At 50.6% G+C, this 26,968-nt stretch overlaps 1 protein-coding gene across 1 annotated transcript; it reads right to left on the bottom strand.

Moving 5' to 3' along the window:
- Positions 1-994: 994 nt before the first annotated feature.
- LOC132381331 ((Lyso)-N-acylphosphatidylethanolamine lipase-like) lies at positions 995-26,614 on the bottom strand. The gene is made up of 7 exons (XM_059950704.1): positions 26,162-26,614; positions 21,689-21,777; positions 18,344-18,725; positions 16,012-16,166; positions 12,662-12,773; positions 11,622-11,808; positions 995-6,321 (listed from the first exon to the last, which is right to left on the bottom strand). Exons 1-7 carry the CDS (start codon positions 26,269-26,271, stop codon positions 6,142-6,144), a joined length of 1,215 nt encoding a protein of 404 aa, XP_059806687.1. The 5' UTR covers positions 26,272-26,614; the 3' UTR covers positions 995-6,141.
- Between the last annotated feature and the right edge of the window lie 354 nt (positions 26,615-26,968).

Genomic DNA, 26,968 nt, shown 5'->3' with positions numbered 1-26,968 from the left:
GCAGGGTGGGACGGGAGCAGTGTTTCTCTGGGCACGGGAGCAGGAATGATTGGAGTGCAGAAGTGGGACTTAGTGCCATTATACAAGACTTTGGTGGGACCCTATCTGATTATTTTGTGTAGTTTTGCTTTCCTTATGAGAGAAAGAATGTGCACATCCCAGACAGAGTTCACCTGTCTGACTTTTGGGGTGGTAAACTCACTGGGAGAGTGGAGACAAAGGAAGGTCTGCAGATGCTGGAAATCTTGAGCAATCATGCAAAAAAAAGGTGCTAGAGGAACTCGGTAGGCAGCATTTGTGGGAGAGGGAATAAACAGTCAATGTTTTGGTCCAAGAGCGGCAATATGTGGAAGAGGTAAAGAGCTGAAGATTGGAGAGGGCGGTAGACCGTGGAATAAAGGGAATGAGGTGTTGGGCAGGTTTTGAGGATTAAGAAGAGGCATGAGGGGAAACTAAAGGCAGGTGTTGGGGAGTGGGAGCCTGGAGTTAGAGTAGTCAATGTTCAAGCAGTCAGGCTGGACAATACTAATACAGAATATCAACAAAATTGGACAACTTGGTTTCTATTTCAGTAGAAAACAGAAAATGTTCTGATGAAGGGTCCCGGACAGAAAAGTTGACTGTTCATTCCGCTCCAGAGATGCTGTCAGAACTGCTGAGTTCCTTCAGCATTTTGTGTGTTTTATGCATTTCTCTACAGTTCTTAACAAGATCCCACTGAGTTATTCAGAATCCTGATGGGGCTGCTCAGACAAGATGTCGGAATGATGTTTTCTCTGACTGGGTTGGTGTGAGGGGTGGGTGGGATGGTGTAGAATGAGTAAGTACAGCAAGGCCCACACAATGGTGGTCGGTTATGGACAGCCCCTGTTCCCAATGATGGTGCCCACCACACAGACTCCACACATGGGACTGCATATCCAGTGCAAAGTGGGTAGCTGCCTAAAGATATCTGATGATTTACAACTGTTGATTCCTTGGTGTCTTGGGGGGGGGGGGGGTGGGTGTCTTCAATTAACAGTGTATCTTCCTCTACGATGAGTGCAGTGTGAGGACATGTCAGCAGCATGTTCTCCCAGCTGTTTCATTGCTTTGTCAACTTGTGAGACCATTTTCAGGGCAGGCTCATATTCCTTATAGTGCTGTGCTTTTGTACAGGATCTTGAGGAAAGAAATTGCAGTCCATGTGGGTTTATTTACAGAGTCTGGGACCTGTGTTTCAGCGATGGAGATGGGGTGTGTCTCAGGTGCAGACTGTTACAGAATGTAGGATGTCTCAGAGTTCGAGAGCAACACATGCCCTCTGGCTCGATCAGCCTGTGCTGACCACAGTGCCTATCCATCGTGTCCCAATGTACTGTATTCGGCCCATGTCCTTCTAAGACGGGTCGGGGCAGTGATCCAGTCCACATTCACATGCCATGGCTGAATGTGGGGCCTGTAAGCACTGTGGAGGAAGATCACCGAGGACAAGGGCTGATGGCTCTCCAGGTCAGGGAGCCTGTTCTCTTCCCCACCCCCAACCGCAGCCAGTTGGTAATGGGATGCGGGCATAAGGTACAAGGACTGGTAACCTCGTAGCTCTGTGAGTCGTCGTGTGGAGTTTGGTTCTCATGTTCAACGTGTCCAATTCAAGCTTTAGCATTTGGGATTGATACTGAAAATTGCAGACGGAAGTTGGCAAGTCCGGCTGCAAGTCCATTAGCGACGTTGGAGGCCGCTATCCGCGAGTCTGCTGGAGGCTCCAGAGCTGGTCTGCCCTGGAGTTGCAGGGCTGTCTGTGGGCGGGTGGAAAGGGTAGGAAGGTTCTCAGGCAGTTCATTCCATATACTCACCAAACAAAAAAAGGCACCCTAGGATCCATTTTAAACCTTTCTCCTCTCACTATGTGCCTATGTTTTGGTTTCCCATGCCCTGGGTACAAGACTTATTGTGGACTCTGTGTCTGAATGATTCACTGCAGAAGATGGAGTTGTTCAGTACAGAGATACTGGGCAAGATTGGGCAGCTGCTGGAGCTTAGAAGAATGGCACTGATGTCGATGGGAAGTCCTGAACTAGATGGGTGAGAGCTTGGTAACCTAGGGCCAAGGAAACACTGGAGCAAGAAGAAAGGTTGAGCAAAATGGGCCTTTTTCTCTTTGGAACAAAGGAAGATGCCAGAGGACTTGATAGAGATATTTAAGATTGAGAGGCATAGGCAGAACAGACGGCCAACAGCTTTATCCGAGATGCAAGATAACAATGCAAGATAACATCATCTGTGGGTGGAGGAAAATTTGCTTAAGGTGTCATGTCAGGTATTTTTTTTAACACAAAGGATGGTGGGAGCCTGGAACATGGGTGTGGAGGCAGAGGCTGATGCAATAGACACTTAGAGATGTTAAGAAAAATGGAGGATTATGGGCTGTGGAGGTGGGAAGTGTGACATTGATCACGGAGTAGGTTTATACAGGTTGGCGCATTGTGGGCTGAAAGGCCCATTCTATTTTAAGTCTGAAACTTATCAAAGGCTTTGTTAAAGTCCAAATAGACAAATCTATTACCCCGACTCCTTTTTAGCCTCTTAAAAAGAACCTAAAATTCATCAAACACAAAGCCAACTCCTGATCAGGGTCCTAGCCAAATGCTGCTTGATACTGTCCCTTAGAATTCCCGCTGCTGATATCAGGCTGACTACCCTGTATTTTTCTGGCTTGGCTTTGTTACCCTTCTTGAACAATGGAGCAGCATTAGACCCCTTCTAATGTTGCCGATCGTCTCTTACCCTTCAAGTAGGATTATCCAATTGCCCTCTGCTATTTGCTGACTACTTCCCCCAAAATTCGCCCTGCTCTTGTTTTAAGATCCTAGCCGATGGGCCTGTCCTTTATCCCACAATATTAAAAACTAATATAACTATAGTCACTCGAGCCAAAGTTCTTCCTGAATGCCACTTCAGCTACTTGCCCTACCTTATACCCCAAGAGAAGGCCCAGTATTCCACCCTCCACAGCTGCCTTTCTATATATTAACTCAGGAAACTTTCCTGGTCATATTTTTTTTAAATTCCATCCCTTCCAAGCTTTTAATGCACTGGGTGGCCCAGTCAATAATGATTAAACTCTCCCAGTGATTTTTCAATTATGAGTAATTTCTCTATACACCTGTTCCTCAAAATGTTCAGTTATGGTGATTGGGGAGTGTGGACAGTTATGGAGAGTGAAGATGGTTTGAGGGATATGTTCTCTGAAGTTGGAGTGTCCAGGGAACACTGTTACAAAGGGAAAGTCAGAGCAGGTAATTGTTTTTTGAATTTTTCTTCATAATCCTTTTATGTCTCCCACCTTAGCCTTTGCTCACATTCTCTCTTCCCCCCACCATTACAAAGACTCACCTGCTTCAACATTCTCTGCTGTCATCTGTTCATCATTCCTCCCTTAGTGGGCTAACCTTATTGTCATCTAGCCAGGCTCTGCCCCTCTCCCTGCATGTTCCACCAGCTCATCATCCATCCCTTACCTGGTTCCACCCATTACCTCTGGGCTCCCATTTCAGCTTTCACTCAAGGCTCGCCTGGTTCTATTTCCCTATCACCCCCCCCCCCCCCCCCACCTGGATCCAATGTGCAGGACCAGAAGAGGCTGCAGAGGGTTGTAAGCTCAGCCAGGGATAATGCTTCCCACCATCAAGGATGGTGTCTCCAGAAGGTGGCATCCATCACTAAGCACCCTCACCACCCAGGACATGCCTACTTCTGGGTAGTACCTTCGGAGTATTCTGGAGGTATAGGAGCCTGAAGACCCACACTCGGCATTGGAACAATATCTTCCCCTTCATCATGTTTCTGTTTGGTCCTTGAAGGCGACCTCACTAATTCTTTTTATTTTGCACTGCAGCACAAAGTCACAGATTTCGTGACCTGCACTCAGTGGCCATCTTGTTAGCTAAGTATGTTTGTGGTCTTCGGCTGTGGTCCATCTACTTTGAATGTTTGACATGTTGTGCGTTCAGAGATGCTCTTCTGCACGCTGCTGATGTAACGTGTGGTTACTTGAATGACTGTTGCCTGCATGTCAGCTTGAACTAGGCTGGTCATTCTCTGACCTCTCATTAACAAGGCATTTTCACCCACAGAAATGCTGCTCAATGGTTTTTTTCTTTTCTTTTCTCACCACTCTCGAGACTATTGTATGTGCAAACCCTAAGCGATCTGTAGTTTCTGAGATACCTAATCACCCTGTCTGGCACCAGCAATAATGCCAGGGCCACATTTCTTCCCCATTCTGCTGTTTGGTCTGAATAACAACTCTTGACTATGTCGATGTGCTTTTGTGCATTGAGTTGCAGTGATTGGCTAAGTAGATAATTGTATTGACGAGCAGATGAGCCTAATAAAGTGGCCACTGAACATGCATCAGTGATCATGAACTTGATTCTGATCCGCTCATCTCCTTCCCGTGCCTCCCTCCCTCGGCGTCATCCATTTGCACTGGCCACTGAAATCAAGCGGTAGTTTTATTATGCGTGTGAGAAAGGTAAAAGGGGGGAGATGATTTCACCACAAAAACAAGACGACTCCTCAAAACGCAACTACTTTATTATAAATAGATGAATGAAAGGCTGGTTGAGGTTACTGTGGTCTGGGGAAGACACGCTGTACACCCACTCGGGCACGAGAGAGCAACCCGTTAGTCTTTGGGGGGAGGGGGAGATGGATAGGCCACGTACATCCCGAAACCGCCCCTGGCAAAACGTACACCGTTTTCACGAGATTCATGGCACAGGGGTCTCCAATAAGGAGTGGGACGGGCGGAGGGTAAGTGATCCATTGGTGAACTCAGCCAGCGTGGGGATCTTGTTCCGGCGGCCTGTGTTGTCTTCACCAGGCTTCATTGCGTAAGCTTTCAAATTTAAATCACTGCTCGTCTTCCCCACAGAGACAGGTGAAAATCTCTGCTGTGCCCCTTCCATCACGATTGTCATCTGTCCCGGGACAACAGGGAATGGGGCGGTGTGTGTAGACCGGGGAGATTTAGTCTACACACTGGGCATTGCCACGGACCCTATCACCATCTGACCAGGGAGATCCAACGCTGCTTTTCACTGCAGCTCACCCCAATTCCTTGCGGGGCACACGAAGAGGGCCGAGGAATCCCAGTTCCATTTTGAATTCTGGCACTACAGCGTGGAGTTTGCGTGCTCTCTCCACGGGACCCGGCTCACGTCCCAGTCTGCTGCGGCAGAGGGGAGTTGGAGTTGGAGTTGTCGCTGTAAATCCTATATAGACTATGGGAAGGGGGTAGAATCTGGGCAGAGGCAAATCGGTGGGGTGGTTGGGAGTCTGGATTTGGCCAGGAGGGTAGATTTGTGCAAATATCAGCCCAGACTCATTGGGCGGTAATGTCAGCTTCAGAGTCGTGCCATTCACTGACAGATTCTATCTCCGTTCAAAATACCACTTGCCCAGAAGGAACATCTGGTGCAGAGGGCTGGGAGTGGGGTTCAGGGGAGCATTAGAGGGGCTTGGGCCAGACAGGGGTGGGGGTGGGGTCAAGCGACAGACATCCCCCTTTAACCATCCTCAGCTTTGTCTCAACCCCCACAACCCAGTCCATACAGCAATCCCTTGGTTGTGGCCATAGAATTGGTGCACCTCCAGCCCACGGGCCACCCAAACCATCCATCTGGGACAGTGGGTGGCCATCTCCGGAGTGCTGGTGAGAGAAACATGAGAGGACTTGGGTGCTACTAGGGAGGCAACTTCCAACCAGAGGGGCCAATTTCCACCATAGGGGAGGCAGGGAAGTGGCTGGAATAAGCCCCAACACCTTGAAAGAGGGGAGGAGAGGGAGAGGCAGGAAAGAGTTAAGGGGATGGGGGACCAGAGGGAGAAAGGAAAGGTGAGTAGGATGTGGGAGAGGGCTAAGGTGTGCAGAAGAGAAAGGAGGCAGGAGGAACAGGGAAATGAGATATGGGAGAGGGCAAGGTTCTGATGCTCCAACCCCCCCCCCCCCCACCCTGTTCTATTCAGAGGGGCTGGGAGGGGCAGATTGGGCTAGCAACAGCCCAGCTGGGCCAGAGGGCTCTGTCAATATCCCCAAGGTGAAGGTTCATCGTAACTCATGGAAGGAGGGGTGGAAGAGGGAGGGGACACAAGGACTCAGTTTGTTACGAGCTCAACAGTGACTGATGGAGGGGGGGATGGGGAGGAGGTAGGGGAAGGTGAGGCTTGGGATGAGGTGGAAGGTGTCTCAGATACAGAGTCACAGATCTCGGCGACCACTGCATTGAACTCCTGTGGTTGATCAGAATAGACGTGGTGTGACGCTCCTTCGATGGACTAGAGGGGGTTAGGGGGAAAGAAGTCAAAGGTTAAGAAAAGGTGAAAACAAAGGGCATTAGCTCAGTCAATCAATCCCAGGACTGTCCTAAATATGACCCCCGCCCCAGGAGTGTGAGATAGGACAGGTTGGAGTGAGCCTCACTCTGTGTCTGACCTCAGGAGTGTGTGGAGATAATGCCAAATTAAAAAAAAATGAGTGGGGCCTGTCAGAACTTTCTGTGGTGCTTGAGATAGTTTGGGTTATTAGGCACTTGGCAAGGACCAATAAAACAAATTAGCTTGAAAGCAACACACAAAATGCTGGAGGAACCCACAGGTCAGGCTGCATCTATGGAAATGAACAGATAGTCAAGGTTTTGGGCTGAGACCCTTCTGCAAAACCTCAGGGTCTCAGCCTTCAGATCAGAAGAGGTTTTGGATTTCCAGCATCTGCAGACTTTCTCGTGTTTAAGTTAGTTTTAAGCAGAACAAGCATTGTGGTGGGAGTGGCCATTGTTGCAGAGGGACGGAGTTAGAGTGGTGAACTGAGGCTTTGGCTGAAGAACGTTTCGTGAGCGAGTCGGAGGCCAGAGTTGAGGTTTCTGCCAAGCTTCTCTTTCTTCATCGCTGCTCAGCCAGAGTAGTGAGTATTGTTCCCAGGTAAGTGCTGTGCTCCCTTTGCAAGATATGGGAGATTTGGGAGACCTTCATATTGCTACAATTGCGAGATGTATCGGGGTGCAGCTCCTGACAGACCGCCTTAGGGAGCTGGAGCTGGGAAATTTGCCGCTCATTCTGCAGTATGAGGAGCTGACAGATATGAACTACATGGAGGTAGATACACATAATTTGCAGGAGGCAAGTAGCTGGGTGACTTTAAACAGAGGGAAAGTGGATAGACAGATAAAGCAGAGTAAGCTTCTGACTGTCCCTACAATAAAAAGAATACCACTTTGGATACTGCTGGAGGCACAACGTACCAGGGAAAAGGCACAGCAACCAGGTCAATAGACACTTAGTCTGGCTCCATGGCTCAGAAGGAAAGTGAGGGGGGTGGAGAGAATAAATTTTGGTGGAGGATTCAGTAATTAAGGGAACAGGCAGGAGGTTCCATGGACATGAAAGAAACTGAGTATGGTATGTTGCCTCCCAGGTACCAGGGTCAGGGAAGTCTCAGGTGGGGCCCGCAGCATTCTTGAGGAGGCGTAGCAGTCAGAGGTCATGGGACCAATTGATACCAACAACATTGTTAGGAAGAGGGTTTGAGATCCTGAAGCGACTAGTCTAAGCTGGGTGGGGAGCTGAAAAGCAGGTTCTCAATGAAAGTTCTCTCTGGATTGCTGCCTGTGCCATGCCAGTGATTTGCCAGCTGAATTAGAGGTTTGAAGAATTGGTACAGAGGGCAAGACTTCAAATTTCTGGATCATTGGGATCTCTACTGAGGAAGGTACGAACTGTATGGTACGGGTTACACCTGAACTCGAGGGTGACTAATACAGTTGTTGGGGAAGGTTTAAACTAGTTTGGCAGGGGTTTGGGAACCAGAATGATGGGGCAATTGGTGTAAATGTGCAGGGTGCAGAGTGACAGGGAGGAAAGATAGACAGTGAATAGGGCGTAATTGCTGTCCGTTGGATGGTTGAAATGTGTTTATTTTAATGCGAGAAGTATCACAAAAAAGGGTGATGAACTTGAGCAGAGGATTAATGCTTGGAACTATAATTTTGTGGCTATTACAATGGTAGAAATGGCTGGTTGATGTCCTGGGTTTAGATGTTTCAAAAAGGATAGGGAGGGAGGTAAGCGAGGTGAATGAATCACTCTATTGGGAGTATTCTATAGACCCCCCCCCCCCCCCACCCCCACCAACACCAACAGAGACACTAAGGAGAAGATCAGAAAGCTGGATTTGAAAAAGAATTTTGGGCTGTATATTGTATACATTTCTCTGACATTAAATGTACCTACTGAAAAGTACCTGTTGAATAGGATTCTGATCATGGGTGACTTCAACTTCCCTAATATTGATTGGCACCTTAGTGGCAAAATGTGCAGGTGTGACAGAATTTGTCAGACGTGTCCAAGAAGGGTTTCTGACACAATATGTAGATTGACTAGTGGAGAGGCCTTACCAGATCTGCTACTCTCTGGTGATAGATCTCTCAGTGGATGTGCATTTCGGAAAACCTGCTGACCTTTATTATAGAATTGGGCAGGTTTAGGAGCGGATGGGATGGAAATGTGTTTAATTGGGAGAGAGCAAATTACGATGCTATTAGGCAGAAACAATGGGACAAATTGGGAGATGTACTTCGGGAAATGCACAACAGAAATGTAGAGGTTGCTTAGGAAGCAGCTGTTCTGGATACATTTGTCCTGTTCAGGCCAGGAAAACATGGTAGAGTTAGGGAACTATGGTTGTTATGAGATGTGGAACATCTAGTTAAGAGGAAGAAAGAAGTTTACTTAAGGTTTAGGAAGCAAGGATCATACAGGGCTCTAGACAGTTACAAGGCAGCCAGGAAGGAGCTTAATAATAGACTTGGGATTGCGAGAAAGAGACATGAGAAGCCCTTGGCAAGTAGGATTGAGGAAAACCCTCAAACAAAATGAGGAGGAGAAGAGTGAGGGTAGGACGAAGCAGGGATAAAAGAGGAGCCTTGAATCAGAGGTACTGAATGAATATTTTGCTGTAGTATTCACCAGTGAGAGGGACCTTGATGAATGTGAGGGCAGCATAACACAGGCTGATATACTGGAACATGCCAATGCTGAGAAAGAGGATGAGCTAAAAGTTTTGACAAATCATTAGCATTGATAAGTTTCTGGGGCTGGACAGGGTATACTCCAGGTTACTGTGGGAAATGAGAGGAGTGATTGCTGTGCCTTTGGCGATGGTTTTTGTAATCTCACTAGCCACATGAGTAGCACCGGAAGATTATTAAGTGACAAATCTATTCCTTTGTCCAAGAAAGGCTAGAAGGGATAATCCTGGGAATTACAGTCCAGTGAGTTTTATGTCAGTGGTGTGCAAACTATTGGAGAAGATTCTTAGAGACAGGATTTGCAAGCATTTGGAGAAGCATGGTCAAATTCTTTGAGGAAGTGACAAAACAAATTGATGAAGGTACAGCAGTGGATGTGGTGTATATGGATTTTAGTAAGGTGTTCAACAAGGTTCCCCATGGCAGGCTCGTTTAGAAAGTCAGGATCACTGAATCCAGGAAAGCGTGGCTGTGTGGATTCTGAATGTGCTTGCCCACAGAAGGCAGAGGGCGGTAGCAGATGTAGGGTATTCTGCTGGGGGGTCAGTGACTGGTGGTGTTCTTTCGGGATCTGCTTTGAGTGACTTTTATAAATGATTTGGACGAGGAGGCGGCAGGGTGGGTTAGTAAGTTTGCAGACAAAGGCTGGTGCTGTTGTGGAAACTGCAGAAGGTTGTTTCAACAAGACATTGATAGAATGCAGAGCCGGGCTGAGAAGTGCCATATGGAGTTCAACCCAAAATAGTATGAAATGGAAGGTTGAACTTGGCAGCACAGGGTTAATGGCAGGATTCTTAGCGAGGTGGAGGAACAGAAGGATCTTGGGTCCTCATCCATAGTTGCCATCAAAGTTGCCACTGAAGTTTATGGAGTGTTTAAGAATGCCTGTGGTGTGTTGGCCTTCATTATCTAGAGAATCAAGATAATGTTTCAGTTTTATTACACGCTGCGTGTTGCGTTCCGGTCCCTTCACTGTAGGAAGGATATGCAAGCTTCAGAGAAGATAAAGAGGAGATTTACCAGCATGCTTCATGGATTAGAGAACAAGTCTTTTAAGTGAGCTAATGCTTTCTGTTTGGTGTGAAGGAAGAATAAGATGATAGGAGACGCAGGCAGAGTGGATAGCCAGAGACCTTTTACCAGGGTGGATATGACTAATAAGAGGGGGCATAATTTTAAACAACACACACAAAATGCTGGTGGAACACAGCAGGCCAGGCAGCATCTATCAGGAGAAGCACTGTCGACGTTTCAGGCCGAGACCCTTCGTCCGGACATCATTTTAAGGTGATTTGAGGAAAGTAACGGGGAAAGATGTCAGATGTAGTTTGTTTGATTTTTTTTTAAACAGAGTATGGTGTGCTCGTAGAATGTGCCTCCAGAAGTGGTGGTAGAGGCAAATACATTAGAGGCATTTAAGAGACTTAGACAGGCAGATGGATGAAAGCAAACTGGATGACCATGAGTGGAAAGGGCAAGATTGATCTCAGAGTAGGTTGAAGACAATGGGCTGAAGGACCTGTACTGTGTTGTACTGTTCTGTGTGTAATAGGACTGTGTGGAGGGAGCCTCTCTGGGTATCTGACCTGAATAAGTGTGTCTGACCTCTGTTACGGAGTGATGGGACAGGGCAAAGAGAGCCTCAGCCTGTGTCTGGCAAATCCCCCAGAAGTGACGGGACTGTGTGGAGGGAGCCTCAACCTGTTAGAGTGATGGGACAGTGCGGAGGGAGCCTCAGCCAGTGTCTGATCCCTGTCATAGAGTGATAGAATAGTGTGAAGGGAGCATCACTCTGTGTCTGACCCCTGTCACAGAGTGACGGGACAGTGTGGAGGGAGCCTCAACCTGTGTCTGATCCCTGTCACAGGGTGACGTGACAATGGGGAAGGTGCAGTTCTCATTTATTCATTGAGATCAGCCTGGAATAGACACTTCCAGCCTTTCGAGCCTTGCTGCCCAGCAACCCTACAATTTTACAATGACCTTCAATTGGTCATCGTAAATTGTCATGGGACAAATGACTAATTTACCTGGTAACTGGTATGACTTTGGGAGGAAACTGGAGTACCTGGAGAAAACCCATGCATTCCACGGGGAGGATAACAGACCCTTAACAGAGGACGTCAGAATTAAACTCCAGAATCCAAAGCCCTAAGCTGCAATAGCATCGCGTTATCTACCATGGTATGTACTGCACATTACCCTGTGCCTGTCTGGGCAGTGTGTGATGGGACAATGATGAGGGAGTCTCCCTGTGGTACGTTCTGCTCATTATCCTGTGATCACCTGGACAGTGTGTGATGGGACAACAATGAGGGAGTTTCACTCTGAGGTATGTAGTGCCCGTTACCCCAACCTATCCGGGCAGGGTATGATGGGGCAATGATGAGGGAGCTTCACTCTATGTCTGACCTTGGAAGTGTGTGGTTGGATGGCTTGGAGGGAGGGTCACACTGTCTAACCGTGGGAGCATGTAATGGGAGCTTCATTCTGTGTCTAAGCCCTGCCCCAGGAGTGATTATAAATTGAGAAGATAGGAGATCGGTTACCCACCATGGTCCTGACGTAGGAGTCCGGCCTTAGCGCCTTGACCTGCTCCCCACTGCTGGAATCGATCCAGGACTTGGAGCCGTAGATCATCGTGATGGGAATGTCCTTCGGGATCAGGTGGATCCTCCCGATCATCGGTCGCTTGGCCCAGCCAAACGCTTCTGAAAGAACCTTGAAGGCTGTTTCCCCGCTGCGGGAGGAGGGAGGGGAGGCTCTGTCAGTGCCCGCGTCTGCTCAGCTGGGCGACGCACTGCCTTAAGCATTTCCGACATAAAACGTAGAAGAGCATGGCACAGCACAGGCCCTTCGGCCCACAATGCTGTGCTGAACTTTTCACAATCAATCTAACCGTCCCCTCCCACAGAGCCGTCCATTTTTCTTTCATTGATGTCCTTATCTGCCTCCACCACCACCCCTGGCACTGCTATCATCGCACTCATCACTCTCTCTGTAAAGAAACCTACCTCTGACACACCCCCCCCCCCATATGTTCCTCCAAATACCTTAAAACTAAGTCCCCTTGTATTAGCTATTTCCACCCCAGCTGTCCACTCTACCTCAGCCTCTCAGTGTTTTATACCCCTCTATCAAGTCTCCTCTCACCCTCCTTCAGTCCTAAGAGAAAAGCCCTAGTCTGCTCAACCTAACCGGATAAGACATGCTCTCTAATCCTGGTAGTTCTTCCTACACCCTCTCCAAAGCCTCCACATCCTACCTGTGATGAGGTGACCACAATCTTCTCACTTTAGTCCATCTAGAATTTTATATTGCTTGATGGCTCTTGAACACCTCCCCCCCACCCCAGACTAATGAAATAAATGAAAGACCTCCTTAACCACCCTATCAATATGTATGGCAATTTTGTGAGATCTTTGGACGTGGACCCTGAGACCCCACTGTTCCTCCACCCTGCACTTTGGTCTGAGGATCTCTCCCCATCCCCAACCCTTGCCACCTTGGGGTGCCCTCTTGCACAGTGACCCACCACAACCGACAGCCTGCGTGAGTGTGTGCATCCCCCACCCCCCACCCCTCCCTCTCACCTGGGGGTCTGCGCGTTGCAGTGATACACGTACTCCAGGATGGAGTCATCCTGGAACATGTCTGCATATTTCCTCTTCAGATCCGGACGGAACCTCTGGACTAGGGACGGTCCTAGGCCACAAGGAGACGAGACAGTCAGGAGCCATTTCACCCTCACACCCCCCCCACCCCACTCTATTATTTATTTATTATAAATAAATACAGATTCACACACAAAAGGATAGAGTGTGTGTGTGTGTGTTTGTGTGTGTGTTTGTTTGTGTGTGTGCGTGCGTGCATGCGTGCCCTTAACTCCTGGTGGAGTCGTCGGGGCGCCGTCATGGCAACCATTTTTTTGTATGCTCATCGTACGGCGTGTCTTGGGCAACTGAAACCTCGTGGAGCCCATCCCTCTCCAGACAACGTGTAGTCATTTATAACACATCAAATTGGAAAAGCTTTTCTGCAAATGACTGTTCTTCATTCTGGAAAGGCATTCAGTTCATTACCAAAGACAAAAAAAAAGGCCCCCCCTCCCCCCACCCTGTTCTGAAGACATCCTCCTCCCAAACCAGTTAAGTGAGTTCTACTGCTGATTTCGGTTTAGACTTCAGTGCAGTCTTCCCCGAGTTTCTGCAACAGGAACTCTTCAAACCTAGCCTACCAGATGCCACCTGCAGCTGGATCACAACCTGCCCCCGTGATAGAGACTCGGCAAGTTCGGCTCGACATCCTGCTCAATCAGCGGTGGTGCACCCAGGGCGTGTCCTACGTCCTCTGTACAGTAATCACCGTGCCTCCAGTGACCCGTCAGCTAAACTGATAAAGTTTGCGGACGACAGCGCTGTCAGTGGACTGGGATCAGACCCGAGGACCACCGGGAAGTTAACAAGCTCGTTTCCCGGTGCGGTCGCTCAAAGCTGGAGCCAGAGGCACTCAGAACAACAGAGGGGCATCTCACCTTCAGGAGAAACGTCGCAAGTGAAGCCCTGTGAGGGTGCCATCAGAAGATGCATCAGCAGATAACGAGGGGGTAGTCTTAGGAGGGGTAGAGGCATCGGGCAGGTTTATTTTAAATTGGTGTTGTGGTCAGTATAGACATTATGGCCTTAAGGACCTGTTCCTGTGCTGTACTGTTCTATGTTCCATTTGCCTGCATTTCACCCGTATCCCTCAACACCTTCTCGACCCGAGAACCTGTCCGAGTATCTTTTGAATGTTATAATTGTTCCTGCATCAACCATTTCATCTGAGTGAAGATCCTGCCCCTAAGGTTCCTATTCCCCTCTCACCTTAAACCCGTGACCTGTGGTTAGGACTCCCCTACTACGGGGGCAAGAAGACGGTGTCTGTTTTCCTTATCTACGCTCTTAATCAGGGATGCAGCTGAGAGATGCAGCCTCATCACGGACAGGGGCTCCCTTACTCCACAGAGGAGAATATTTGCTATCCCTTGCTCCCACAGCACACTAACGGGACAGCTGACTGACGGATGCTCCTCATTTTGGAGAAGAGGCAATTAATGGACGCTCCCTCACCCTGGTGGGATGGCTGGCTCACTGATAGTCTCCCTCACTCTAGGGGAGGGCTGTGATTGACTCTTTCTTACCTTGGGGTGAGGCCTGAACGACTGACACTCCCTCACCTCAGAGGGAGGGTTGACTTACACACACACCCTCTGCTCGAGGGGAGGATCGACTGACGGACAGTCCCTAAACCCCGGGGGAGGGCTGACTGACACACACACCCTCTGCTCGAGGGGAGGATCGACTGACGGACACTCCCTCAACCCCGGGGGAGGGCTGACTGACACACACACCCTCTGCTTGAGGGGAGGATCGACTGACGGACACTCCCTCAACCCCGGGGGAGGGCTGACTGACACACACACCCTCTGCTCGAGGGGAGGATTGACTGACGGACACAACCTCACCCAGGGGTAGGGCTGACTGATGGATACTCCCTCACTCGGGGGGAAGGGATGACTGGCGGACACTCCCTCACCCCAGGGGGAAGGGATGACTGGCGGACACTGCCCCATCTCGGGGGGGAAGGGATGACTGATGGACATTCCCTCACCCCAAGGGGCGAAGGGATGACTGATGGACACTCCCTCACCCCAGGGGGGGGGGTGGAAGGGATGACTGATGGACACTCCCTCACCCCGGGGGGGGGGAAGGGATGACTGATGGACACTCCCTCACCCGGGGGGGAAGGGATGACTGATGGACACTCCCTCACCCCTGGGGGGGAAGGGATGACTGGCGGACACTCCCCCATCTTGGGGGGGGGGGGAAGGATGACTGGCGGACACTCCCTCACCCCGGGGATGGTAGGGCTGACTGATGCACACTGCCTCACCCCGGGAGGGGGGGGGAAGGGATGACTGGCGGACACTCCCCCATCTCGGGGGGGAGGGGAAGGGATGACTGATGGACACTCCCTCACCCCGGGCGGGGAAGGGATGACTGGCGGACACTCCCCCATCTCGAGGGGGGGGGAAGGGATGACTGGCGAACACTCCCTCACCCCGGGGACGGTAGGGCTGACTGATGCACACTCCCTCACCTGGGAGAAGGGATGACTGACACACACACCCTCTGCTCGAGGGGAGGATTGACTGACGGACACACCCTCACCCAGGGGAAGGGATGACTGGTGGTCACTCCCTCACCTGGGGGGAAGGGATAACTGGCGGACACTCCCTCACCTGGGGGGAAGGGATGACTGACGGACACTCCCTCACCCGGGGGAAGGGATGACTTACACACACACCCTCTGCTCGAGGGGAGGATTGACTGACGGACACACCCTCACCCAGGGGAAGGGATGACTGGCGGACACTCCCTCACCTGGGGGGAAGGGATGACTGACGGACACTCCCTCACCCCGGGGGGGAAGGGATGACTGGCGGACACTCCCTCATCTCGGGGACGGTAGGGCTGACTGATGGATACTCCCTCACCCGGGGGGGGGTGGGGAGGGATGAGTGATGGACACTCCCTCACCCCTGGGGGAAGGGATGACTGGCGGACACTCCCCCATCTCGGGGGGGGGGGGGGGAAGGGATGACTGGCGGACACTCCCTCATCTCGGGGACGGTAGGGCTGACTGATGGATACTCCCTCACCCGGGGGGGGGGGAGGTGGGGAGGGATGAGTGATGGACACTCCCTCACCCCTGGGGGAAGGGATGACTGGCGGACACTCCCTCATCTCGGGGGTGGTAGGGCTGACTGATGGATATTCCCTAACCAGGGGGGAAGGGATGACTGGCGGACACTCCCTCATCTCGGGGGGGGGGGGGGAGGGATGAGTGATGGACACTCCCTCACCCCGTGGGAATGGATGACCGTCCGACACTCACTTACCCCAGGGTCCTGCAGCCCGCAGGATGGCCAGGAAGTTGAAACGTCCCAGGACTGCAGCCAGCACCTTCACCCAGACAGGTGGCTTCCAAACCTCCGACTGGTCGGTCGGCCGCTCGGGGAATCCCCACGGATCCACCAGGATCAGGTGCTTCACTCTGCTCCGCACAAGCCAGAGGATTACTCAGTTACGGTTAACCGGGCTAGGCCTAGCAAGATCCCACTGACGAGATGAAACAATGAGAGGGTGAAGTGTTGTCCTCAGGACCCGGGGCAGGGAAAGAGTGGGGTGTGAGAGAGGGACAGAGAGAGTCACAAAGCAATACAGAACAGAAACAGGCTCTTTGGCCCAGATTTCTCTGATCTTTCCTTTCCACCTACTTGTCTAAACGCCCTTTAAATGTCATACTTGTACCTGCCTCATCCTTTCCAATGGCAGCTTGTTCCATACTCAGCAACTTCTCTGTGGGGAAAAGTTGCCCCTCAGGCCCTATGTAAATCTATACCACTCTTCCCTTCAGCCTTGACTGCCTAATTTTTGACTCCACACCCTGAAGAAAAGACTGTTCACTTTTTGATTCTATAAATCTCTATAAAATCACCCTTTAGCTACCAGCTCCGGGGAAACTGTCCCAGCCTGTCCAGCATTACAGTCCCTATAATGCTCTCGTAAATTCTTTTCTTACCCCCTCTAGATTAATGACTTCCTCCCCTTAATAGAGTGCCCAGAACTGAAATCCAAATGTACCCTTACCTACTTCTGATACAAGTTAAACAGGATGTCCAAATTCCTGTACTCACATTCTGACAAAGGCAAGCATGAGAAATGCGTTCTTCACCACCTTGTCTGCCAGCATCGCCACTTTTAAGGAAATATATAATCTCCACCCTTAAAGCTTCGTGATCTACATCGCTCCCCAGGACTCCAGTTTAAGGTCTGCCCCGGTTTAACTGGAGAAAATGCAACACCCTGCACTTCCCCAGGTTCCGTTCAATCTGCCATTCCTTGGCCCACTTCCACAGTTCATCCAGAAACAGATAGAATCTTAAGTAAACTTCACCGGTCACTACTTACTGCCTGACACACCGCTGGTGGTGCTCCAACTGTCCGCCCTTGCCAGATACCATCACGCACAGATGAGGAAGGATTCTTCATTGCTGTTTCCGTAACCAGTCAGGGTTGCTAGCCCTGAGCTAAACCTCTGAACGTGGAAGACGTAAGGACCACTCCTTTACCCTTTGACCTGTTTGGCATGGGTGACCCGACCAAGAGCCAAAGCATAAAGCCCTGACTCCAGCCAACATAGCTCTCTGGGTTATTGAGGCACGCAAGCCTCCACACCCAATGACAAGGCTGTGGTCCTCTCGGAGGTTCACTGTCCACAGAACCAAATTTAGTGTCTGAGCTAAACAACACAGGCCCCTTTGGGCCACAATGTTGTGCTAAAAAATACACACACACAAAAACTAATCTCTCCTACCTACACAATGTCCGTATCTCTCCATTTTCCGATCTAAAAGTCTCTTAAAAGCCTCTAATGGATTTGCCTCTACCACCATTCCAGGCAGGGAACAGCAATACTAATTTAGCACTCTTCTCCAAAGGGCAATTAAGAGATAGACAAAGTAATGAGAGCAGTCGATAGAACATGAGAACACACAAAAATAATTAAAAGCTGGTAAAAGTGATTTAGGTCAGATCAATCACCACAGTGTGCTGCAGCAGAGAGGATATCAGAAATTGGAACAAAGAGGGCTGACAAGGGGCACTTAACTGCGGGTTGACAAGGCTTCGAAGACGACACAGGCAAATTCAGTCCTTGACAGCCAAGGCAGGAATGGCCACAATTCATCAATCGCTGCCTTCGAGTTGCTCCAGTGTACAAAGCAGGAAGAGAGAGCGCAAGGAGGAGTGAGTGGAGAGGGTGGGGAGGCAGGGAAAGGCAAATGGGTGTTGGGGAAGGCAGACAGTGAGGGGAGGGGGAAAGTGGTTGAGGGGGAGAGCAGGGGGAGGTGGAGGAGAGGAAAGGGGTCAGTTTGCGGGTAGGGGACAGGGATAACGGTGGGAGAGGAGGAAGGGAGAGGGAATAAGGAACTGAGAACCACTGTTTCCCTCTTTTCCACTTATCATACCTCCCCCCCAATCACCCCAAAGAACATGGACCTCAGCCCTCCCTGCTTTCCCCTTGCCCCCTATTCTCCCCTTCGCAAACTCTTTCCCTATCCCCTCCTCCCGTCCTCTACCTCTCCTCCCTCTCTCCTCCCCACTCTCCCTCATTGTTCTCCTTCTCCTTACCCTAGTTGTCCGCCTCTACGCCCCGTGTCCCAGCCTCACCTGTCGGGGTGCTGGATGCAGTAGTTGGCTGCCAGGTAGCCACCCAGACTGTGCCCGAGTAGGATCATGGCGGGCAGGCCCAGCTGCTCCCTCCACTCCTCGATGGAGCGCACAAACTCAGCCTCCACTGCCTCGGGCTCGGCTGGGAAGCCGGGGCGGGAGCTGCGGCCGAAGCCCAGCAGGTCGAAGGCGAACAGCCGGCGCTGGCAGCTCAGCCGCTCCAGGTTCTGGATCCAGAGGCCGAGGCCACCCCCAAAGCCGTGGACCAGCACCAACGGCGTCTGCCCCCCCGCTGCGCCTGCAGCTCGATCCAGTGACAGCGTCCAGATCCGATGGGAGCTCGGGAGCTGCACGTAGCGGCACACCGGGGGGCTCTTCAGGCCTGTGGTTTAGAGGGAAGAGGGGATATGTGGGGATGGGGTAGGGGAAGAGGGGAGGGATTCGGGGGGGGGTAGTGGTTGGTTGTGAGCATAGGGAGAGGGTGTTTTGTGGAGGGCAGGGAAAAGGAATGGCATTATGGTGTGAACAGTTTGAGGGCAGGGTAAAGAGGGGAGGGAGGTGTTTCGATGAGGCAGAATGAGGGGGGAGTTTGAGGGTGAGGGGTGGAATTGGACGGGGAGAGGATTGGAGGGTGAGAGGTGGAATTGGACGGGGAGAGGATTGGAGGGTGAGAGGTGGAATTGGACGGGGAGAGGATTGGAGGGCGAGAGGTGGAATTGGATGGGGAGAGGATTGGAGGGTGAGAGGTGGAATTGGACAGGGAGAGGATTGGAGGGTGAGAGGTGGAATTGGATGGGGAGAGGATTGGAGGGTGAGAGGTGGAATTGGATAGGGAGAGGATTGGAGGGTGAGTGTTTTGAGGAGGGAGAGGGGATGGGAAGAATGGAAAGATGGGAATGTTTAGAGGGGAGAAGGAGGAGAGAGAAAGGGTAGGGGATGAGCAGACGAGGGAGGGAAAGAGGTTGGTGGTGGGAAAGATATCTAGGCATCAGGCAGGATCTCACAAGCAACATTAAACCAACCGCGGGATCTCTAGGCTCACCCCTCACACCTCCTACCTCCTCTACCTTCCATCTCCCTCCCCACTCTAGAGGACAAAAGGACATTTGAGTTGTGATACCGACTAGATGTGGGGAGGACTGGGTTGTTGGGAGGGTGGTGATCACCAATGCAGCACAGTGGCCAAGACATTCTGGGGAGAGATGGGAAGGTCACACTTCTTTGTCCAGTGGGGAAGATCTGAGTGCAATTTTCTGTGACAGCGGCAGTGAGGATAATTCACTGGATATATACGTGAAAGAGTCTGGTGGATTTCTGGATACACGGTGCACGGGGAGACCCAGGGAGGTGGAACTGAGACAAGGAATCAGTCATAATTGGATTGAATGGGAGAGGAGACCCAAGGTTTTTGTTTGATCTAATCCTTGATACGAGAGCTGCTGGGAGTTACAGGGAAGTGGTAAATAGGTCTACTATTGTCAACACAAAGTACACTGCAGATGCTGTGTCAAATCAAGACGTACAAACAAGCTGGATGAACTCAGCAGGTCGGGCAGCATACGGATGCCGCCTCGCGTAACTGCGGCAGTGGGAAGTCTGGGCAGAGTCCACGGGAGGGGAGGCTCATTAGCCAGGGATTGTGCTCAGGAGCTGCGAGGCACCTCAGTGGAACTCTCGGAGTATTGTGTTCAGTCCTGGTCATCTCATTCCTGGAAGGATGTGGAAGCTTTAGAGAAGATGTGATGGCGTTCCCTGGACAGCAGGGCATGTTAAACGAGGAAAGGCGGCACTTTTCCCTTTGGAGTGGAGGAGGATGAGAGGTGACCTAATAGATAAGATGGGAAGGGGCACTGATAGAGTGGACAGCTGGCATCTTCAATCCAGGACAGAATTGGCTCAGACGAGAGGGCATCATTTTAAGGTGATTCGAAGAAAGAGAATGGTGGATGTTTCAGAGGTAGGTTTTCTATTACACAGAGAGCAACAGTGTGTGGAACTGGAAGGTAGTGATACTTGAGGGACATTGATGAAAGAAAATTGCCGGGCAGAGTGGGAGGGAAGGGTTACATTGATCGTGGAGTTGGTTGAAATGTCGCCACATCTGGTGAAGGGCCGGTGTACTGAACTGTAGCGTGCATCTAGAAAACTTGGCGAGGGTCAAAGGGATCTCGGAAGCAGGAGAGGGGAAATCAGGGAAAATTTGGAAAATAGTCATTGGAGGGGAGGAAATTGTTGTACTGATCGAAGTGACGGGACAAACATGACAGGGAGGATCGGTGTGGTGCGGTGAGATACTTCTCCCATGTCAGAGACCTCTAAAAGCAGAGAGCAGAGGATTGGGGAAGGAGTGAGAGGTTTCGAGGGGATCGAAGGAAGAATTGCTTCCCTCACGAAGTGGCCTGAGGGGTTGATGAAGGCAGAGATTCTGGGAACAGTCGACCAGTACCTGGAACGGCCGAGGCAGACACGGCGACAGGGCAAGAGCGGGAGATGGGATTAGTGTGGGCCAGCATACTGATGTCGGGCCAAAGGGCTGGGGACACGGACACACAAAGACAGACACAGAGACACCCTTGCCCGTCCATCCTGGAAGGAGCTGCTGCTGAGTTCTGCCCAGGGAAGGACTATGAAGTAGAAGAATTCTCCCTGGCTCAGATGACTATGTCCCTGATTCCTGAGGGCATATGGCAGGGACCACGGATGTGCTGGAGGTCATTGGCCGCTGGGAGACTGAAAGCTGTCACCTCCCACATTTTTGTCCCTCAGGTCCCTATTATATCTTTTCCCTCTCACTTTGAACTTGTGCCCTCTGGTTTCAGACTCCCCGACCCTCGGGAAAAGATTCTACCTTATTTACGGCCCCTGCGATTGTATAAACCTCTACACAGCCACCCCTCAGCCATCTCCACTCCAGGAAAAACAGTCCCAGCCTTATGCAGGCTCTCCAGACTCCGCAAGATGTTTGCGAATCTTTTCAGCACCCTCTTCAAACTAATCACATCCTCCCCTTAGCTGGCTGAGCGGATCAGTGCACAATGTTCCAAGTGTGGTCACACCGGCGACGTGTACATCTGCAACACGATGTCCCAGCTTCTGTACTCTCTGCCCTGATGGTTGACGAAAAAATGCGCTAAGCACCTTCTTCACCACCCTGTCTGCCGGTGTGTGTACATTCTGGGAAAGCCCTGGATCTCGCTCTTTTACAACCCCAGCCAGAGAGCTGCTGCTTTCCACCACTCAGTGCACTGACGTCCATCCCTCCTGCAGCGACACCCCCACCCAACCCCCTTGGCAAATGGAAACCCACCTCGGCCTGGGCTGGAGGGGGGATTCAAACTTGCTCACCTTGCAGGATCCGAGCCTCGGCCTCTCGTAGGCGAGCCATGGATGTCGGGCACCAGGCAGGCAACCAGCTGGTCAACCAGTTCCCAGTCCTGCACGGGTGTGAGAGAGAGAGGGAGACAGGCAGTTATTCCTCGGTAGCATTGAGTGGGGGGCTGTTGGTGGGTAGTACTGAGATGAGAGGGGAAGGTTATTCCTACGCAGGCTCGTGTTCTAGATGGGATTGCGGAGCTGGCGGTGGGACATGCCTGCATTGAGCAGAGGGACACATGCAGCCATACAAGGGCCAGGTGGCAATCAAAGAGAAAGCAAGTGATCTAAAACAATGGGCGTTGGTGGTGGGAGTGAAGGGGTCAGAAATGAGGGGGACACAAAGAAAATACTGGAACAATGGACAAAATAGACCTGATGAAGGCCTGTAATGTCACCGTTTGGTTCCCTCCATAGATGCTGCCTGACCTGCTGAATAGCGTTGTGAGTGAGAGTGAGTTAGTTAGTTATTCGGATACCCAGCATTTGCAGGGTCTCTTGAGTTCAGAAGTGCAGGTGGGGAAAGAAAGCGAGGCTCTCCTCGTGCCTCTGAGAAGGGAAACAGGCCCTTTGGCCGATCAAAACCATACTGACCATCGATGCACCTAATAACACTCCTTCATTGGAAACGCGAGTCCGTTTTAATATCACTGTCCAATAAAATGTATTGTTTAGCGGCATAATTACTAGAACTTGCAAAGTAAATAAGTAGTGCAGAAACAGAAAGTTCTGTCTGTTTCTCCCCACATTTCCATCATCACTCCCCGCTTCCCCAGCCTGGATTCTACCCCTATTTACACGCTGGGGGTAGTAAGACCGTCACGTTAGCATAGCAGTTAGTTTAAAGCGATTACAGCCCTGTGACCCAGGTTCAATTCCACCGCTCTCTTTAAGTAATTTCTCTATTCTCCCCTGTGACCATATGCATTTCCTCCGGGTTCTCTGGTTTCCTCGCGCATTCCGAGGTTGTATAGGTTAGCAGGATACTTGATCTTCTTCTTAAGCCCATCACCCTACTGGGGAATAGGCTGCCGGCAACAGCTCGGAGTCCTCTGCCTTGGGCCAGCCTTTCAAGGTGCAGCCCATCATGGATGCTTCCTTTCTCAGGGATGAGGCGTTCAGAGCTTATGTTGCTGTTTCTGTGGCACCGAGGTTTTAAAACGGGTTGGCGTTGCCAGCCCCATGCCCAACCGGGTTGGGACTGTCCTCCGGCAGAGTCGATCACGCGCCTGTAATCCTGTAATTGGGTGGTGCGGGATCTTTGGGTCAGTAGGGCGCAACTCTCAATAAAAAATTAAAAGCACTTGCAGTGACCTGTTAAACTATTCGCTGGGGATGAATGAGGAGACTGGATCACCTGGGGCGGGGGGGAGAAGGAGTGAGGAGTTGGTCATTGGGTGGGAGGGGGGGTGGGAATGCACGTTTCTACCACGTGGTAGGCTCGTCAGGGAGTCTGGGCCAGACTGGACTCGGGGTGAGCCGGCAAACTGGACACGAGACTGGCTTGGTGGAGGGAGACTCTGGGCGGTAGGGGAGGGGATGGTTGCTGTTCAGGCTGGTAGTTTGTGATCAGTGGATGGGTACTGGGTCCACTGTTGTTTGTCATCCGTGTTTGACGAGGGGACACGAGCCGGTCCTCGTAGAGTGATCAGAAGTGGAGAGAGTGAACAATTGCAAGTTCCTGGGTGCCAAGATCTCTGAGGATCGAACCTGGTCCCAGCATATCAACACAGGTATAAAGAAGGCAAGCCAGCGGCTATATTTCTTTAGGAATTTGAGGAGATTTGCTTTGCCACCTAAAATACTCGAAAATGTCCAGAGATGTACTGTGGAGAGCATTCTGACAGGCTGCATCACCATCTAGTACGAAGAGGGGAGTGGGTTGCTACTGCACAGGATCGAAAGAAGCCACAGAAAGTTGTAAAAAAAAGTCAGCTCCATCTTGGGTACTAGCCTCTGTGGTATCCAAGACATCTTCGTGGAGCTCTGCCTCAGAAAGGTGGCGTCTATTCAGGACCCCATCACCCAGGACACACCCTCTTCTCATTGTTGCCGTCAGGAAGGAGGTACAGAAGCCTGAAGGCACACACTCTGATTCAGGAACAGCTTCTTCCCCTCTGTCATCCGATTCCTAAAATGAACCCATGAACGCTACCTCACCTTTTTATTATTTCTGTTTTTACACTTTTTAATTGAACTATTTAATATTCATACCTGTTTACAGTACTTCATTTTCCCTACATTTATCAAGTATTGTATTGTACTGCCACCGCCAGGTTCACAAATTTCATCACATATGTGGGCAATGTTAAACTGAATTCTGAATCTGTTAATGATTTAGAGGATGATGTGGTTTGCATGGCCAGTAAGCATGGTGGTGTAGTGGACAGTAAAAAGGGTTTCCTAAGATTACAACTGCATCAAGATTACCTGAGGAAGAGGGCCACGGAATGGTAGATGGAACTCACCTCAGGCAAGTACAAGGTGTTGCACTTTAGTGAGGTAAACCAGGGAGAGTGGCAGGGCCCTGGGGAGTGTTGTAGAATCGATAGACTAGGAATGCAGGCACATGGTGCCCCGAAAGGGGAGACACAGATAGACAGGGTGGCATCGGAGGCGTGGGTCAGGGCACTGAGTACAGGACCTGGACCATCATGTTGCAAATGCACTAGTTGTTGGTGAGACCACTCTTGGAGTGCAGTGTGCAGTTCTGGTCACCCTGAGCAGTCCAAATGTCTTTTAAAAGCTGTAAGTGTACGTTTGGGTGGTGGGGTGGAGATACATCTCTACCAGAGGAGGTGTGAGGCACTCATTTCCTCCACTACCCTGCAGGTCACCCTTGGGCGAGGGGTAGCACATGCTCAGCACCACCCCTCCGCCCCTGCCCCTCCTGACTAGGGTCATGTGAAGCCATAGGAACAGGTGGGGGATGGTCGCATGAGCAGCGGGTGCAGGTCACAAGTCCTGGTTATGCCTCCACTGAATGTTGCCAGGCAGACAGTATCTGAGGGGTAATGCTAATGGCTGGGGGTCACCCATCTTGTAAAGATGCTGCCCAGAAGGCAGCAATGGGAGAGCCACTTCTGTGGAAAAATTTGCCAAGTACAATCAGGCTCATGATTGCCAATGTCATACGACACAGCGCACAATGAATGAACGAAGTGTACCTGCCTCTACCATTTCCCCTGGCAGCTCATTCCACACACCCACCACCCTCTGTGACAAGGAGAGCTGTCATTAGGCTGGAACGTGTGCAGAAAAAGGTTCACGGGGGATTTTGCAGGGAATTTGAGTTAGGATTGGGTAGGTTGAGACTTTGTCTCTGTAGCAAAGGATGTGGAGGGGGATGACGCAATAGAGTTTTATTAGATTATGAGGAGCAGAGATAGGGAGGTTAGTCTTTCTTGTTAGGGTAGGGAGTCTAAAACAGGAGAACATTGGTGAGAAGGGGAAGTATTACAGAAGTTAAGTTTTTCCACACAGAGGGAGGTGGGCGTATGGAAAGTGGAAGTGGTACACTTACAGCTTTTTAAAGACGTCTGGACACAGAAATAAGAATATGCAGACAATTTGGCCAACACGGACGAGTTCGGCTGAAGGGAACGTTTCCATACTGAATAATCCGATGGACGAAAAGATTTAAGATGCCCACAGCTGATTGAATGAGGATCAGATGGGGGGGGGGGGGTGAAGAGGAAGAGGTTTTGGCGATTGTGCATTTGTGAGGAAGAATTTCCCCCCCTCCATGTCTATAAGGAGTTAGTAGGTTTTCCCAGTGACCGCAGTCCAAAGACGTACCGTTTTAAAGGTCAATTGGTCATTATTAATTGTTCTATGCTCAGGCTAGGGTTAAATCAGGGGTTGCTGGCTCGAAGGTCCTATTCCGAACTGTATCTCAATAAACAAATTCAAAATTAAAACCGACGGGACGTAGTTACTTCACTTGTGTCGGAGAAACGTAATTTACCCGGGAGTTTCCAGAACAGGGCATAAAACCACCCAACCCCTTCAATTCCTTTTCACGAATCAAAATAAATGCAGTTACAGGAAGAGAAACAAAAGCAGGGGCTCAAACACATTCTCATGTTCCGCAAAGAAACTCCAGAATCTCACCCACAGAGAAGACAGTTAAACAAACTTTAATATTACATTTATAATGTACCCGAAAGGAAAGTGACAAGGAATCGCAAGAACTCTGTCCAGCAAATAAATAATAAACCGAAAACGTACAGGAAGCGGGTGTGACCTCTGAACTCTCTGGCGTTTGCCTTGTGCCCGACGCGTTCTGGTCGCAGTGGAAGGGAACGGGGAGGATTAATTTCGGGGGAGGTTTCAGAGAGGGCCTGTGGGGAGTGGGTTTATTGGTTCAGACATTACAGGCTGACATTACATGCAGGTGCCGGAAGGAGAGGATTTCGGAATGGAGGGTGGGAAGGAAGAACTCACGCTGCCTCTGCATCATCTTCCATTCGGAGACCTTTTGATCGGAAATCCGGGCGTCGGACAGGCCGTGGAACAACAACACACAACGTTATCCAGCGACTGGAAATCGGCATCCAGTGTCAACGAAAGGAAAGGTCGGGACACTGGGTATCAATAAATCGAACGCTCTACCGGCGAATGCAACTTTCAGACAGTCAGCTGATGTTCGCCTCATGATTATTAAAGAGCGGGGCGGAGCTAGAACGCCTGTCACTTTCTGAAACAAACCGGAAATGCTTGAAATCTGAAATGAAAGCCGAAGAATTACAGGAATGCCTTCTGATCGCGGGTCTTCAACCCGTTCTGTGTCTCTCGGCTCGGCCTGGCCGAGCAAAAGACAGGAGAGAATTAGGCCATTGAGCCCATCGAATCTGCTCCGCCATTCAAGCATGGCTGATTCTTTTTTCTCACCTCCTTTACCCTGTTTCCTGGCCTTCTCCCTGTAACCTTTGATGCCATGTCCAATCAAGAACCTATCGGCCTCTGCCTTAAATACACCCAATGATCTGGCTTCCAGAGCTGCACGTGGCACCAAATTCACCACCCTCTGGCAAAATAAATTTCCCGACATCTCTGTTTTGAATAGACACCCCACTGTTCTGATGCTGTGTCCTAGACTTTCCCACCATAGAAAAACTAGACTTTCTATGTCCATAGACTTTCCCATCCTTTCCACATCTACTCTGTCCAGGCCTTTCAACATTCAAAAGGTTTCAATGAGATCCCCCCTCATCCTTCTGAATTCCAGCGAGTACAGACCCAGAGCCATCA

This window comes from Hypanus sabinus, chromosome 26 (genome assembly GCF_030144855.1).
Source record: "Hypanus sabinus isolate sHypSab1 chromosome 26, sHypSab1.hap1, whole genome shotgun sequence".
Classification (NCBI taxonomy): domain Eukaryota; kingdom Metazoa; phylum Chordata; class Chondrichthyes; order Myliobatiformes; family Dasyatidae; genus Hypanus; species Hypanus sabinus.
This window is presented reverse-complemented; position numbering and strand designations above follow the sequence as displayed.